The sequence below is a fragment of the Strongylocentrotus purpuratus genome, unplaced genomic scaffold (assembly GCF_000002235.5).
Source record: "Strongylocentrotus purpuratus isolate Spur 01 unplaced genomic scaffold, Spur_5.0 spur5_scaffold_12, whole genome shotgun sequence".
NCBI lineage: Eukaryota > Metazoa > Echinodermata > Echinoidea > Camarodonta > Strongylocentrotidae > Strongylocentrotus > Strongylocentrotus purpuratus.
Window position 1 is genome coordinate 29,582,938 of NW_022145597.1, and position 18,538 is coordinate 29,601,475.

Genomic DNA, 18,538 nt, shown 5'->3' on the forward strand with positions numbered 1-18,538 from the left:
CATTATTATCATCATTTTTGTAGTCCGATGTTGTCAAGATTGCCCGTATTTTTTTTCTTTCAGTTACTGATATTACTGATATAATAGTGAGGTTTTATGTTTATTTCATTTAATTTGCAAACTGCTGACTTAAACTTAAAGTGATATGACAAGAGGCCACTGCCCTCACATAGTATAATGAATAGAACACGGGTCTATTCAATTCAGTATATGCTACGAATTCTATAACAGGGCACCAATGAATAGGGAAGCTTGGCTATTCGATTCTGTTTTCAATAGCTTGCACCTGCAATTTTTGAATAGTTACGTAACAAACTACTCAGCTCTTTCTGACATGGCATCAATAATATTAGTGAATTGAAAACAAACCTGACCCTCCCTTCATTGAGTGACTTTTGTTTGGTCAAATGCGAGGATTACCAAAGAGGAGGTAATAATAGCATTCCTGACATTGCAACAATGACCGCGTTATTTTGATGCATTGTCCCTAAACCTACCGAAGAGGCTCTTTGTCCTTGTCTGGGAGGACAAGCACTTTAGACTGGGGCTGTAGTCTGATTTCAAGAAAGGAAAACAATTTCGGGACAGTTCAAAATAATGCTTGGAAATGGAAATTCAAATGATACCGTTTTAAAAACCAGAAAGATATGGTTTGAGGACAAGAAGCAGGATGTAATTCATTGCTCGGCAATCTTGACTGTATTTAAAACAGAGCATCCAATATACCTGATATTTAATAGTACTGTACAATGTCAATTAAATAAAATAACTAAATAAACAAACAAATAATGGACCTCTTTAGCCAAGACTGTGGATTTTTATTGTTGAGCACTAAATGATTCTGCTCGGTCATACAGGCTAGGTGGGGGAATGCTTTCAATAGACTTAAATTTGAAAAGCCCTTTGTATCACTTCGTGCAAAATGACATAGGGCACTTCTAATAAATTTATACGAGAAGTAAAACCCTGTTCATCATTGTTTTCGTGTTGCAAAGTTGTTTACAGACTGAAAAAGGGATAGTACGGGACTGTAGAGAGTGAATAAAACTAGGAAATTATAATTGCAAATGTAAAACAACGTTGTAAACCTAGCAATAAGAGGCTTGTAGCGACAAATGTTACAGTGCATTCATTTATAATTCACTGGTATACATATTGTGTTTTTAATCCAAAATGGCCGCTTTAGAAGTCATTGAGAGTTCGAGGATTTGGTATTACGCCATGTCCTCAGAACTGGTTTTAACTCGATTTATTATATAACGATGTTTATTCATTAGTATGTTGATCACATGACCAATTAACATAGATGTACGCGTATTTATTCATAAGTATTTAGATCACGTGCTTAATTAACATACATGTGCGCTTGTTTTGAACCAATCGCGCTGTAGTTGATTGGCGCTCTTCTGATTTTCCTGTGCGGGAAGCGTTATTTTTTTATGCGGCACAGATTGGGGCTTTTTTTTTAAAGGGGTCTTGATTTACAGACTAACAGTGGTCGTGTGCGTACTAGTAGTACAGTGGAGGTCTGTTTTTAATAGTGTTAGAGGTAATTCACTACCGTATGGAAAATCATTACATCAACAATTAAAATGAAATTGGAAATTTGAAGAGGAGGCAGCACGTCAATAAGGAGAAAATCACAATAATTAGTCAATAAAACTTAACTAACTTAAACAAAGAGGAATGTTATCTAAACACATAGTTCGCGATGGATATTCAAACTTCTTCGCAGCGCGATATGCGCTAGCGAACATGACTAGTCTCACGTACGTGCAGACACTATTCAGAAGGAAAAGAACGTACTTCTCATAGGCTCAACACGCACCATGCCCCAATCTGTGCCGCATAAAAAAATAACGCGTGCGGGAATGAGTGAGCTGTTTTAATATTGGTATACACACATGCTGTTATTGTGTTGATATTTGTACCTGAAAATTGTATCCAACGAGGATTGAACTGCTACGTCCCCGGACCATTCCCGGTGGACGTGCTCACCTATTTACATCTTGTACGTTTTGCAAGATATATTTTGACTCTCTCGATGTTCAGCATTGACGACACTTTAATTCACCAGCAGTGAGAATAGAACATTTAATATGATCTAACGTTTTTCTCACCTGCATTATTGTTTGACAACCTTTTATCATCGACTTCATATATATATTGTCTCGACATTTGATTCTTCGACCTGCATCGCAAGTCACTGAAGTTGATCTATTGACCTCGACTGCATCATTATTGTATTCGATTGACTGTCTCATCATCATCATCAACCTTATCGCCTTCACCAGCGTTGTCTTCATCATCGCTGTCTTCATCATCGTTGTCTTCATCATCGTTGTCTTCATCATCATCTGCACCATCATTGTCTTCATCACTGTAGACGTAGTCATCGTCTTCATGCATCATCGTTATCGTTCATCTAGCGTCGATCATCGTCTGCATTTTCTACGCGATCGACAACCAGCTCGTCGACCACTGTTTTCGACTAGCTAGTTTCTACATCTACCTAGAACTTGAAGAAGATCTACTTTGAATTCAACTCCAATGACTCACGTAACGTTAATTATATTGTGATTTATGCTTTGCATTGTTTATCATTGTGAGGCCTTATTTTGACTGACTGAGTGCCTGTTGTTGAGTGCGTACGCTTACTAACACATATTTTACATGTTTATAATTGCACTAGTTCTAGGCCTATGCCTGGTCTACTGATCTAGATCTGCTATAGTCTAGATCCACCGATATATTGTTGTATTCTCGTGTTGTGCATTCCGTACACATACACAAGTAGAGATTTGTTTAGCGGTTTCTTGAACCACAATATTTCGTGCCTATGTAAGTAAATCTAAACGCTGTCTAGCTTAGATTTGAGTAGTATTTTCTTGACTGTTATTATTCATGCAGTGTGAATGATATTTAACTGACTTGTTTTAGTACTGTTTTAAGTTGTACTGAACAGCTAGACTCCTGATATTTCGAGACTTGTATTCAGCGGTAATCATTAATACCATAGTGACTAAGTTGAGTCTCCTTTACATTAATGTGCTGTTGGAAGTTATCTATGTTTGATTATTAATAGTAACTACCAAGGGCCTAGTGATAGTTTAATTGTCTGTCACTGTTGAGATAGACAGAAGAGGTTTCTGATAATTCGGTAATCATTGTATCTTATGTGAAATTATAGAATATAGAACCAGTTTTTAACCATAATCAATTTGTCTCGATGTGATCATTTATTAAGTGTTTTCTTGTCTGGAGGGATACTGCTTTTTAGTAGTTTAATTAAAAAAGGGAATTATGTGGGATTACTAGTTAACACGCAACATAGTCCATACCCCATGTAGTTTTCTAAAGGCTCTTGAATGCAGTTTTTAAATGGACATGGCTTTGGGATTGCCAGCTAGCTGTCGATTGCCAGCTAGCTGTCTAGATGGGACCCCCCTGGCGATTAATGTGGGGGGGGGGGGTGATTTTTCAAATTTTCGAGGGCCAAACAAAAAAATAGTGCTCTCTCTACCCCCCCCCCCCCCCCCCCTCCCCCTTCCCCCTCTACCACTGAGTGAAATATCGGCCGGCACGATTTTTTTTTATTTCAGCACATTAAATTTCAAATTGATTTCAAGTTTGGGCCCCCCTAAGAAATCCTGAATCCGCGCCGATACCCACCCCCCCCCCCCCCCAAATAAAAATCCCAAGGCTCCCCTGTAGTTTTTTTCTACATTGCTCCCCCCCCCCCCGCAAAAGGTCCCTATTTTCTCATTGTTTTACATCAACAACAACAACAACAATATATTTTTTCTTTCAGTTACTGATATATTAGGGAGGTTTTATGTTATTTTCATTTATTCTGCAAACTACTGACTTTAACTTAAAGTGATATGACAATAGTTTACTGCCCTGACATAGCATGATGAATAGAACACGGGTCTATTAATTTAGTATACGCTACGAATTCTATAAAAGGGCACCAATGAATAAAGGAAGCTTGGCTTTTCAATAGCTTGCACCTGCAATTTTTGAATAGTTACGTAACAAACTACTCAGCTCTTTCAGATATGGCATCAATTAATGAATTGAAGAAAACAAATCCGACCCTCCCTTCATTGAGCGAATACTTTTGGCAAATACGTGGATTACCAAAGAGGTAATAATAGCATTCCTGACATTGCAACAATGACAGCATTATTTTAAAGTATTGTCTCTAAAGGTAGCATACTGAATAAGCTATTTATCCTTGTCTGGGAGGACAAGGCCTTTCAATATCCCCATGCATAAGAAAAGAATAGGCTGGGGCTGTAGTCTGATTTCAAGAAAGGAAAACAATTTCGGGACAGTTCAAAATAATGCTTGGAAATGGAAATTCAAATGATACCGTTTTAAAAACCATCAATTATATATGATTTTAGGACAAGAATCAGAAGATTCGTAAATATTCATAATTGAATGACACACGCCCTTAAAACTAAAACAACAACAACAACAACATGATTTTTCCGTAGAGATCAGTGGGTTGTATTTAATACTATAGGAGCAGCAGCAGCTACAGTACCGTACCCTGCCCGGTATCCGCCCGATAGGCAGTTTTTCTTAGATAACTTTTCTGAAAATGAATTATACAGGCGCTAATGTATATCAATTTGTAGCCGAAATTCTAGCGAATCCAACCATGCCATTCTTATGCCTGAAATCGTAAGCAATTGTCCGTAGTGCGCCGTCTGCGTGAGGCATTTTCCTTGCCTATTTCCGCCTAGACCTGCCCTAATTCGTCCCGATGGTGGACGCGCATCAAAAGTATAGAAAAGGGAGACATCTCGGGTAAACGTTAGCCAAATAAAATTGCTTCCCAGTAGAATTTGATCTACATGATATTTTGATAATTGATATTTCTTTCTTTATTTCTTCTTTTGCCTCTGTAGGCCTACTAATAATGTCTGTTCACTGTTATTCACCACTTTCTGATCTGGGAAAATTCTGTAACTGCCTTTCCGGGAAAATCCTGTGACTTGTCTTTAATGTTTTAATAATGGTAATCAGACAAATCTGACTAAAGTCACTTAACATATCGCTAATCATTTTTAAATTAACCACTAGGGTGAAAGAATTTAATTTTTAAAAAAACTATAACCACTATCAAAGTGAACATATTGTAAAAGAAAGTAATGGTGCTTCATTTTTATTTATTTTTAAATGCAAACTATTCTCGACATCTCTCAAATCTTGATTCAAAAATAAATTAGCGTATATTTTTAGGCATAATAATTGGTTGGAAAAAGCATCTAGCAATATTGTCATTAGAATTATCATCATCGCCGACATCGTCTAAATCATCATCATTACAATTTTAGGGTATATAGGTCTATAACGCAAATGTGGTTTCCTTTTTGATTATTTGTTTAAGACTTCAAGTTGTTGTGTTTTTTGTTTTCCACTTGTTCTAAATTATGCAGTATTATATTTTGATAATGCATTCAATAATAATTATAGCCAACTTGAAAGACAAAACTTTCCGAAATGATCTTAAAAACGAAGTTGTCGATTCACTTCCATAGAAAGTCAGTGTTTTTTTTTTGCAAAATAATGTAGTATAATAATTAATGCAAAAGGAGTGGTGGTAGGGGGGGGGGTAACCCGACACATGCTCCGCCGACGATTGCTCCGCCGACATTTACTCCGCAAAACGCGACAATTGCTCCGAGACATTTGCTCCGCGACATTTGCTCCGACGTCAAATGCTCCGCCGACAGTTGCTCCGCCGACAGTTGCTCCGCCGACAGTTGCTTCGCCGACAATTGCTCCGCCGACAGATGCTCCGCCGACAATTGCTCCGCCGACAATTGCTCCGCCGACAATTGCTCCGCCGTCAATTGCTCCGCAAAACGCGACAATTGCTCCGCCGACATTTGCTCCGCCGACATTTGCTCCGCCTGAAGCGACACTTGCTCCGCCGACATTTGCTCCGCCGACAATTGCTCCGCCGACAATTGCTCCGCCTGAAGCGACAATTGCTCCGGTGACATTTGCTCCGCCGACAATTGCTCCGACGACATTTGCTCCGCATGAAGCGACACTTGCTCCGGTGACATTTGCTCCGACGACATTTGCTCCGCCCAAAAAGTGTCCCATTAAATACAAATGCTACTAGTACTACGACAAATGCTTCGCCGACAATATTTTTTTTTCACAGGTTGTTTTTGTTTCTTTCTTTTTTCTTCATTTTCTGAATGCATTTCATGAAATTATGTAAATGAAATGAAATGAATGAATGTTGATGATGTGGGAGGAAAAAGCAGTTGCCTAAAAGTCATTTCGAATATACTGAAATAACTTTCCATCTATCACTTTACGTCCCACATAATGTACACTAAACACTCATTACATGTCATGGGAAGTTTTTTTTTTTTTAAGTAGAGCAGCAAGCCACATTCCCCAATACGCGCATACCTCCTAGTTAATTTAAAACAGCTCATCAATATGTAAGACCTGAAATTACCTCAATGAAAGAAGACTAATAACATGAGAGGAAAGAAAAGAGCAAAGAAGACAACCGTTTTTTTGCTATTCCCCATAATGTTTGATTTAAAAAAATAAAAAATAAAATTATAGCTCCTTACGCAAGTTCTCCGGCGAAAGATAATTACTCCGCTCAAAATCTGTTTCATGTATTACTCATTAGCTGATCCAAAGCTCAAGGCTATCTCCTCTCTCTCTCTCTCTCTCTCTTTCTCTCTCTCTCTCCCATGCTCCTCCTTTTCCTGTTTACACCGTTTTCTTGTCTTCTTTGCTCTTTTCTTTCCTCTCATGCTATTAGTCTTCTTTCATTTCCATCACTTCTTCTCTGCTCCCCCTCTCGAGTTCTATTTCTCTCGTGAAATTGAAACGTAAAGTGATACAATCATGTAGTACATTCTTGTTTAGAATAATATTTTCAATAATATCCAGTCCATTTTCTAAAGGTTTCTTTCCTTTAGTTAAGTGTATGTAGCTTTAATATATATATATGTTAGTGTGTAAAACACTCCGTTTCATTCGAGTACTTTGTTTTCACTGAATAATTTAAGGGACTCACGAAGCCACCGGAAGAAGAGCAATTGGCTTATCATGAAGAACTAACATCAAACTGCAACAAAATGATTTGTATAAATGTGAATAAGCAGAAAGGCTGCCATCTCATTTTCCCGTCTGAATGGGTTCACTTCCTTACGTATATAAATGCCCTTATTTTCTAAACTTCCATGATGACCTAGTACATTGAATAATGCTTTACCTAGTAAGATGCATTGATCGAGGTAATTTCAGGTATTACATATTGATGAGCTACTTGAAATTAACTAGGAGGTATGCGCGTATTGGGGAATGTGGCTTGCTGCTCTACTTTTTTTTAAAAACTTCCCACGACATGTAATGAGTGTTTAGTATACATTATATGGGACGTACAGTGGTAGATGGAAAGTTATTTCAGTATATTCGAAATGACTTTTAGGTAACTCCTTTTTTCCTCCCACTTCATCAACATTCATTCATTTCATTTCATCTACATTATTTCAAGAAATGCATTCAGAAAATGAAGAAGAAAAAAAGAAACGAAAAAAATAGGTGTAAAGAAAATATTGTCGGCGAAGCATTTGTCGTAGTACTAGTAGCATTTGTAGTTTATGGGACACTTTTTGGGCGGAGCAAATGTCGTCGGAGCAAATGTCGGCGGAGCAATTGTCGCTTCAGGCGGAGCAATTGTCGGCGGAGCAATTGTCGGCGGAGCAAATGTCGGTGGAGCAAATGTCGCTTCAGGCGGAGCAATTGTCGGCGGAGCAATTGTCGGCGGAGCAAATGTCGGTGGAGCAATTGTCGGCGGAGCAATTGTCGGCGGAGCAAATGTCGGCGGAGCAAGTGTCGCTTCAGGCGGAGCAAATGTCGGCGGAGCAAATGTCGGCGGAGCAAATGTCGGCGGAGCAAATGTCGGCGGAGCAATTGTCGCGTTTTGCGGAGCAATTGACGGCGGAGCAATTGTCGGCGGAGCAATTGTCGGCGGAGCAATTGTCGGCGGAGCATCTGTCGGCGGAGCAATTGTCGGCGGAGCAACTGTCGGCGGAGCAACTGTCGGCGGAGCACCTGTCGGCGGAGCATTTGACGTCGGAGCAAATGTCGCGGAGCAAATGTCGCGGAGCAATCGTCGCGTTTTGCGGAGTAAATGTCGGCGGAGCAATCGTCGGCGGAGCATGTGTCATGGAACCGGGGGGGGGGGGGGGGGGTCACCAGTCACGTTTTTGCCACTTCAACATCCAAAGAGGGTTGAAAGCTATTGTATAAGTATTTTGTTGACATTACCGAGAACAACTCAAATCATGTCCTGCAATGTATTGCCCTTCTCTAAATTTGGCACTATACCCCCTCCCCCACATCTTCTACATAATTCATCTATTTATTTATTCATTCAATATTCATTCATTTTATTGCCGAGAGATATTAATGTGATGGATAGAGATAAAAAAATGTTCACCTTTTATTCGCCATAAAACTTTAGCAAACTAACAACGTATATAAGAATTACCCTAGCCATTTGAAAGGCTGACAGGCGTATAGGCCCTTGTGAAATGTATCATTTATAGTTTTATACTACTCTTTCGATAGCCATTCATATAGGTTTATTTCACATAAAACAACATTTATTTTATTCACAGTCAGCTGACGGAAATTTGATAGCAGCGAAAATGTCATGGTCCGTGTTGGCAAAAATATATAACACACAAACATTTGAAAAAAGATATTATAGCCTAATGTAAAAATAGGTGTAAAGAAAATATTGTCGGCGAAGCATTTGTCGTAGTACTAGTAGCATTTGTAGTTTATGGGACACTTTTTGGGCGGAGCAAATGTCGTCGGAGCAAATGTCGGCGGAGCAATTGTCGCTTCAGGCGGAGCAATTGTCGGCGGAGCAATTGTCGGCGGAGCAAATGTCGGTGGAGCAAATGTCGCTTCAGGCGGAGCAATTGTCGGCGGAGCAATTGTCGGCGGAGCAAATGTCGGTGGAGCAATTGTCGGCGGAGCAATTGTCGGCGGAGCAAATGTCGGCGGAGCAAGTGTCGCTTCAGGCGGAGCAAATGTCGGCGGAGCAAATGTCGGCGGAGCAAATGTCGGCGGAGCAAATGTCGGCGGAGCAATTGTCGCGTTTTGCGGAGCAATTGACGGCGGAGCAATTGTCGGCGGAGCAATTGTCGGCGGAGCAATTGTCGGCGGAGCATCTGTCGGCGGAGCAATTGTCGGCGGAGCAACTGTCGGCGGAGCAACTGTCGGCGGAGCACCTGTCGGCGGAGCATTTGACGTCGGAGCAAATGTCGCGGAGCAAATGTCGCGGAGCAATCGTCGCGTTTTGCGGAGTAAATGTCGGCGGAGCAATCGTCGGCGGAGCATGTGTCATGGAACGGGGGGGGGGGGGGGGGGGGGGTCACCAGTCACGTTTTTGCCACTTCAACATCCAAAGAGGGTTGAAAGCTATTGTATAAGTATTTTGTTGACATTACCGAGAACAACTCAAATCATGTCCTGCAATGTATTGCCCTTCTCTAAATTTGGCACTATACCCCCTCCCCCACATCTTCTACATAATTCATCTATTTATTTATTCATTCAATATTCATTCATTTTATTGCCGAGAGATATTAATGTGATGGATAGAGATAAAAAAATGTTCACCTTTTATTCGCCATAAAACTTTAGCAAACTAACAACGTATATAAGAATTACCCTAGCCATTTGAAAGGCTGACAGGCGTATAGGCCCTTGTGAAATGTATCATTTATAGTTTTATACTACTCTTTCGATAGCCATTCATATAGGTTTATTTCACATAAAACAACATTTATTTTATTCACAGTCAGCTGACGGAAATTTGATAGCAGCGAAAATGTCATGGTCCGTGTTGGCAAAAATATATAACACACAAACATTTGAAAAAAGATATTATAGCCTAATGTATAGAAGCACTAAGAAAAAGGATGTAAAAGTGAAGAGGGAGACTAAAAGAAAAATCGGGGAAAGGAGGGGTGTAATCGAAGAAAATTGAGGGAATAAATTAAACTAAATTAATTAAAACAAAAACTAATACATCAATCCTCTGCCTGCATCCTGTATCGTATCAGAAACAAGCACTCTTTTCGCTACAAAGCCACGACGCTGGATTGAAAGGCGACACAAGCTTCAGCGACATAGAACATAAATACAAACTTTTTGCAAATCTACCAAACCTGGCAACTTTTTTAAAAGCCGGACTTAGTTGTCATCGGGATCACTAATTTTGGAGAACCGAACTTCAAGCATTTTTTGCAACATTAATCAATCATATATAATTTTGTCACAAAATTTAACTGCATGATTATCACATTACCACATCGTTACCAGAAATTGTCGGTTGCTCGATCGAACGAACGGCCAAACATCATTGCAACATTCTTCGGGGGGGGGGGTTCAATCTCAGCCTCCCACCTTATTCGCCTACCATTACCCCCGGAAAACTACCCCCAAAGATAATTACCCCTAAGGACAATTACCGTGCCTCGACGAGCTACCCCCGGAAAAGAGTCCCCCCCCCCCCCCCACCCCCTGAAACTTAACCCCTATATAGGACAATGCCCCCCTGGGACAACCAAGGACAACCGCCCCGAGGACTACCCCCTGTTCAGTATGAACAGGGGGAAGTCAACCTCGATAATTAGTTGGGTAATTTTTAGGGGGAGATCATTAATTTCAGGGGTGGTAATTGTCCTCTGGGGGTTTAATTGTCCACGGGGGGGGGGGGGGGGGTAATAATTGTCCTAGAGGGTAATTTTTCGGGGGGGAGTAACTTCCTCGGGGTGGTTGTCCTCGGGGGGGGGGGGGGTAATCGTCCTTGGGGTAATTATTGTACCGCTAATTGGCCGGGGGTGACATGCCCAAGGGGTAATTGACCTAGAACCTTCAAAGGGCAATAAATAAACAGCTACTCAATTTACACTGAATCTTATTTTCTGGTTGTAAACTCAACGAAAAATGAATGGCCACCTCTAAATGATTATTTTGTAGACCATGCAAGTGAGCCTGCAAAATGTTAAGTTTAGTAGCACGGTTATGATTGCTCATCAAAAAGTGAAACAACATTCCGTCTGGCAGATTTTGACAACTGCATGGCTGTAATACCAGTAAAGAGTTTTATGCCTGGTGACCATGTTATCTCATTTATGATCTTTCTTTTATTTGCAAAATGTAGGTCAACATATACGGGGGGGGGGGGTGAATTCCCAATTTACAAACTGTTTATAGGTCGAATGTAGTTTTATAGTATTTGTGTATTCTTCACCTTCTTCATACTCTCGAGTTGCGATTTTATGGAGTAAACCGAGTGTTTTATCATGGAAAAAAGACAATGAAGTGTGCACTTTCAAAAAACCAACCGCAGACCTAAAAACACACAAATAGACTAAAAAACCACGGGCAGATAACCTTTTCTCTGTTAGAGCATAAACAACGCACGGTACATACACTGAACTAGCGCGTGTGTTTGAGTGGGCGGAAATAGGGCAGGGGCATCACAGGGCGACATGGCCGAGTTCAAGCCTCGATAACTTTTTTATAAATAATAATTTTCGCAAGAAATTTGCTCAGGTAAAACATCAGGAATTTAAACTTCCATATCTCTTTAAACAAAAGTAAAATTTCCACCATATTTTTTTTCTGATCGTTTTGAATAGGAACTTGATGTTTTTTAAAAAGGTTGATTCACACCTAAATAAGCGCATAGCTGACTGCTGCACAGTGACGTCATTCGCGTATCTCCGTTAAATGGGCGATCGACAGTGTACCATATTTCGTGCACATGTTCCTTACAACGTGTATGCTGCTATAGGCAAGTTAGTCGCACGCCTTCATTGCGCACCGTAGAAACTCGGGCGATGGAAGACGGCCGTTGTGTCTAATAAGCCACTGGTAACAGGGGGGCGATAACTGGGCAGGGTACGGTACCGTAGTGGTCCCTATTATCTGCGCCACGGCCTTCTTTCATGGTCATCTTTTCGAACTCTTGATCTCATGGCTCACTTTTACTGATTTTTGTGTTGTTGTTTTGTTTTGATTTGTTTGTTCGTTTGTTTGTTTGTTGTTGTTTTTTGAGGGGGGGGGTCTGTTTTTCCAGACTCCTGTTTTCGAGTTCAAAGTTGGGCAGTTGGCTTCAGGGGCGGATCCAGAAATTTCTTACCGGGAGTGCCGCTCAAGCCTCGAAACCCCTCGAAAAGAAGACCCATTTTTCAAATTTTTCGGGTGTTTAAGGGATTTTCGGGTGTTTTGAGGGTGTTTGCTTGGAAGACCACCCGAATTTTTTTGAAATTTTGAAAAAAAACTGACCCATTCTTAATTACATTTTTGATAAAAGTGGGACTTATGTTTAGGGATTTTTTTTTGGTGAAGAGCGGCACATCCCCGTATGTCCTATGTAAGTAGCCCCCTCTCCCGGGTTGCATTTTCAGGCACTTCCTGGAGTAAAACGATGGAAAATTGCTTTCTCCTACCCCGGCCCTTCAAGAGTAGGGATCTTTTGCAATTTGAGAACCACAGTTGGCGCATTAATGTTCATCGTCACTTCCTGGAAAATAACGAGGCCTTCTGATTGGTTAGAAGTTAGAGAAAAGTGATCTGTCACGTCGCAAGACGTTGTATAATATTTCGTTGCTGCACACTGATGCGCAAAGACGATGGTCTGGTACTTAAGCAGTAAAACTTATCTCGAGTGTATAAACTGTGTTGTTATCAGGGGCGTCGCTACACCTTTTTCAGTGAGGGGGGGGGGGTGTGGAGGCCACTGATCACCGTACCACCAATTACCGACAAAATATTAATGCCAATGTCCCAATGTCTACAAATATTATTCAACCCTATAAACATGAGGCCAGGAACTAAGTTATTTGTCAGTTTCCCCCTCCCGCGCGAAACGCGCAAACTTTGACGTTTCATTTAATTATTAGAGAAAGAAGACGATTCGTTGTACCGTTCTCGACTTTTAATCCTTGTCTAAATTCGGTTTTCCCCCTCCCGCGCGAAACGCGCAAGCTTTTACGTTTCATTAAAATCATTAGAGAAGGAAACGATTCGTTGTACCGTTCTCGACTCTTAATCCTCGTCTGAATTCAGTTCCCCCCCCCCCCCCTCCGCGCGCGCGAAGCGTGGAAGCTTTTACGTTTAATTAAATCATTAGAGAAAAAGACGATTCGTATACCGTTCACGACTCTTAATCCTTGTCTAAATTCAATTCCCCCACCTCCTGCGCGAAGGGCGGAAGCTTTGACATTTCATTTAATTATTAGAGAAACAAGACGATTCGTTGTACCGTTCTTGAAAATAATCCTCGTTTGAATTTAGTTTACCCCCCCCCCCCTCCCGCGCTAAGCGCGGAAGCTATATATACGTTTCATTAAGTTATTAGAGAAAGAAGACGATTCGTATTACCATTCTCGATTCTTAACTCTTGTCTCAATTCAGTTCCCCCCTCCCGCGCAAAGCGCGAAAGCTTTGACGTTTCATTAAAATTAATTAAGAAAGAAGACGATTCGCTGTAACGTTCCCGTCTCTTAATCCTTGTCTCAGTTCAGTCTCCCCCCCCCCTCCTGCGCGAAGGCTTTGTCATTTCATTAAATTATTAGAGAAAGAAGACGATCGTTGTACCGTTTTCGAATCCTTGTCTGAATTTCAAAAATGTTTTTTGTCTGCTCCTTTTTCTTCCTACGTCTTCTTCCTTTTTATCCTCTCTTTTTTTGGCCGGCTTTTTTTTGTAGGTGGGCCGCCCCCACCGCCCCCTGGCTACGCGCCTGGCATTTGATTACGGTCAGATGAACATATTTGTATACCTTATTTTGTGACACTGGCAGGACACTGATTGGCGTGAGGTCCAGCGGGCGGAGCCCCCAGTAGCTCAAGGGTTTTAGGCACTAAATTATGGTCAGATGAGTATCAAGGTGCCCGCCTTAGGGCCCTTAGTTGGGTCCCGGGGGTAGAGCCCCTGTAAGCTCAGGGGTTTTAGGCGTTTAATTACGGTCAGGTGACACTGGCAGTTAACTATTCTTTCTTTCTTGCTCTCTTTCTTTCTATTTCTCTTTAATATTTGTTTTGTTTTGTTTTTTAATTCGGGGGGGGGGGGGGGGGGAGGTGGAAGCTCCCGATCCCCGCCGTTCCACGGGCCCTGACATGTAGGCATCTCAAGAGGTATATTTCTTACCTGGCTGTAAATTTAGGAATTTGTAATTTTACAACAAACGCATAAAAAAGGATAATATACTAAACAATGAGAAAAAATCTCGGAAAATTATGTCATTTCAGCATTATGTGTAAACAACCGTTATGGAATTAGAAATAAACCACGACTAAATTGTATTTCCCCCGAGCCCCCCCCCCCCCCCCCCCCCCTCCCCCGATCTACACTTTGTTGGCGGAAAATCACCCCTACCTTTCTGCTTTCTCTTTTTTCTTGCCCTTTCTCTCCTCTTTACCTTTCCCTTCCCTTCCTTCTCTCTCTTTGAGGTTTGCTGGGGGGGGGGGGCAAGGCCCTTTCGGCCCCCACCCTTTTACACACGTTGTTGGCGGGATTATAGCCGCAAATGATCTATTTCCCCTTCTTTGCACCCTTTTTTTTTTTTTATCTCTTCCTCTTTTTCGGTCCCTTTTAGATTCCTTTTTTCCTTTTCCTTTTTTCCTTTTCCTTCCTTCCTTCCCCTTTTAGCGGGGGCGGGCCGGGGAGGCAAGGGCCTTTTGCCCCACCCCCACCTCGATCCACAACTTGTTGGCGGGAAAATTGCAACTCTAATACCCCCTTCTTAAAAGAATTCTTTTCTTTTCTTCTTCCCCAATTTTCTTCGCTTTATCTCCTTTTTTCCATTTTTCTTACCATTTCCTTCCTTCTCTCTTATTTTTTTTATTGGGGGGGGGGGGGGGCAACAGCCTAGGAGACGAGGCCCCATCCCCCCGATCTCCTTCTTCCCCCTTTTCTTTTCTTCTTCCTCTTCTTTCTTTCCCTCTCTCCTCTTTCCCTTCTTTTCCTTCTCTCTCTCTCTCTTTTCCCCCTTTTTCCCCCTTTTTTTCCCCTTCTTTTGTTTTCCTTCTCATCGCCATTCTATGAGAGTTAAGTCATATTGGTAATTAGTATTTAGTCAAAATATCTTTGGACTTGAAAACGAATTTTGTCCATTTCCTAGTGTAATGTTTTTGGATTATCGCTCCCATATACCGATGTCCAATATAATATTATGTGAGCAAAGAGCCGTCTTTGAGCTTTGAAATTATGTAGCATATTACCTAGTTGCAATTTCATACGATAGCTTTAAAAACATTAAAATTTACCGTCAACCAAGATGTGCAAAATTTCGTTTTCCTTTTCGATCAGTTGTTTTGGAGACACTATAGCTCCTCTTATTGGTTGCTTGCTTCCCCTTATTGAGACCCTGATTGATCGCTAGTTTCAATTACAAGGAGCGCGGCTTTTCCATAGATCCCCATCTGTACATAAATATGTGAGTTAGCAGCTTGGTTTGGAGAGCTATACCGCTATCTTGTGGAACACAAAAAAAATACGGAACCGATCTTGTGAGTATAAATTCAGTTGTTGCTGAAAACTATATAGACCCTAGATGTTGTGTGTATGGGCAGGTTGTAAGGCTAATATATCTGGATCTAGACCTAAAGTAGACTAAATTAAAATCGTTAATTTGAAACCCGTAAAAAAAATATTTCATTGATCTTTTTTAAAAAGTTTTTAAAATTTTGTTTTAGACCATAGTAGACCTAGACTAGACCTATTTGGTCTTTGTCTTTTAATTGAAGTTTGAGAATTAATAGAGGGAGTCTTAACATCTATTTCTTCACCTGGGGGCTGTTTCTCGAAACCGTCATAACTACAAGATCAACGACATCTCGCCACTGTCACGCAACTTGTCAGCTAAGTGTTTCACAAAGGTCAAAGCCGTCTTTGGCTTTGCCAAGATGAGCGACAACTTCCACGACAAGCGAGTTGTCACTGCTCCGAACCCATCATCTTTTTTTAATTGCTGTAAAGCGCCATCACAAGTCAGTTTGTTGCTATGATGGGCCGCGAAATGTACGATTAGTTTCACTATCATTTCGAGAAAAATATAGATCTAAAGTCTAAGTTAGACGACTTCGGTACGTAATTCTCTGGGATGCGAAATGCAAATGTAAAAAAGTGATTATACAAATTATACAGAAACTTTAAAAAGCTGAATATAAACATTAAATTACAAATTATTAAACTTCTAGTCTAACATATAAATAAGAGAGATAAGAATGTTACACACCGTTTTCCATAGTCGAGTCATAGTCTTTCCTTAGGATACCGTCGTACCTTTGGGGCCTAGATCTATGTGCATTATTATTATTTCCTCTCTAACTTAGATCTAGTAATTACTTCTTCCAAATTATATTTTCAATATCAAATCAATTATATAACGAGTATTGATGAGACTCTAGAATAAAAACTGGCTGAGAAAAGGTATTTTCCCTAAAATTCCTCGTCACAATAAACAAAAAAGTATGTATTGATAAACTATCACATTACGGTATCCTTCAACTAACTTTTGATTTGACTGTAAATAAAAAAACACTCGTTCTCTTCAATTTAAGAATCTTTACAGAAATATGCAAATCGTTTGATGATTTACATTTGATAAAGATACTATTTATTATTTATTTTAGGATAATTTATATGTATATATTTCTTTTTGAACAATTTTAGCCCCAAAAGTTGTTTTGGATTATTCTTGATAAATCAAATGGATCGTGACAAAGACAATGTTCTTGAGCTGCTAGTATCGCGATTTATCGATATCATGTCTGTCATGGCTTTGTGAAACGGTTTATCCACTTCATGACATCTCTGTAGGTCGCCGACAAAGATATGACTGTCATGGAGTTGGTTTCGAGAAAGGGCCCCCAGAAGTATTATACTGCATGCTGTATGAGTGAACAAAACTTAACTTAAACTAAATTAAACTAAAAAGTAAAATCATCATTATATCATCAGATCATAGAAATGCCTTCCATCCGTTCATAATTAAATTACCCATTCCCGCACGCAGGGCAGGGAGTTTCGCTAAATTTTGGTTTGAGTTTCAAACTTACTCATATGATACCTCCCAAAAAGGAATGACTCCGAAATGCCACTTGATCAACATGATACTTGATCAACATGATACTAGTCTATTGAGATCGTGTCCAATAGATAGGCAGCATCACATTACCTAGACCGAAAATTTCTGTCTCTTTCGTCCGTTAGCCTCTGATTTGTGTAGGGTTCGAGCCAAACCTACCCAAATCAGAGGCTAACGAACGAAAGAGACAGAAATTTTAGTTCTACACATTACCATGATTACCAATCATGAGATTATTTTTTTCTTTTCTTTGATTGTAGAATTTACACACAATGCTGCCAACAATGCTTTTTAGTACAAATTTTTTCTTGAGGTGTTATCTTAAATTTTGAAGTCTATTTTTTATGACATTTATCATTGTTTTCACTTCTGTTCTTGACATTGTTCTTTGTCCTCTCCATACAGATTGCAGCATGTGATATCTTTAGAGCTTTCTTGGCAAAGGAATCTCTATACCACCACACCATCAGAATCATGTGGCCCAGACTTCTTGACATGGAGGAGAAGGAGTGTTGGAGTGTATTGCGGAGGCTTGAACTAGAGGCCTACTCATCGGTCATAAGTGCCTTCAGAGCCCAGGGAGATCTCACCCCAGAAAAGAAAAGTCTGCTGAGAAGTGTTGCTTCGACCCTGAGGTGAGAGTAACCTTTAAACATTTCATCAAACTCTAGTTTTGTAAAGCATATATTGCTAGTCTCAAAGCAGCCTATTTGGAGGTATCGGTCAAAATTTAGAAGAAAAATTTATTTTAAAAAAAAAATCATAATGAAATTTTCAATCTTATTCCCAGAGAGCCGATCAAAATTCTGGTTATACCTAGTTTATCAGAAAATGACTTGAGTAGCTTGTCTAAGGTGTTAGTGATCTGATCTGTGCATAAACATGAATGAGTATGAAAGTTAGAAAATTAAACAAGTTTAATCATTTGCATGCTTTGTGTACAATAGAAAATCTGTTTGGTTGATATTTTTGAACAGAGTTTATCAAGATACTGATAATTCATAACTGCTGCAAGCTATAAAAAGAGGAGAACATTTTGTTTATCCTATTGTATTGTTTTCTGAGAAACAAATGGTAAATCTGGCACAAGCAGTGAGCTTACATTCTTACAGCCATATGACGACTAATTTTCTGTTTTAATCCTATCTTTTCCCTGTAGTATATCAACTGAGAGACACAAAGCTGAAGTTCGGAGGGCTGTGAACGATGAGAAACTAACCACAATAGCTGAGAGGTAATGAGCGAATTAATTGTTGTGCTAGGATTGTTCATCACACTTTTTGACTTTCAATGAATTTTGTACCAAGTGCTTGTTTATTGGATATATCCTCTGAGGGAGCTGATTGACAAGTCAGTTGTTA

General features: G+C 40.2%; 1 protein-coding gene across 1 annotated transcript in view; it reads left to right on the forward strand.

Moving 5' to 3' along the window:
• The window catches only part of LOC115922508, a 43,482-nt gene extending 25,067 nt beyond the window's left edge, over positions 1-18,415 (forward strand). The window contains exons 3-5 of the mRNA XM_030981470.1: positions 15,530-15,597; positions 17,583-17,812; positions 18,337-18,415. Of these exons, the coding sequence (XP_030837330.1) occupies positions 15,530-15,597; positions 17,583-17,812; positions 18,337-18,415 (377 nt within the window). The remainder of the gene's footprint in view (positions 1-15,529; positions 15,598-17,582; positions 17,813-18,336) is intronic.
• The last annotated feature ends 123 nt before the right edge of the window (positions 18,416-18,538 follow it).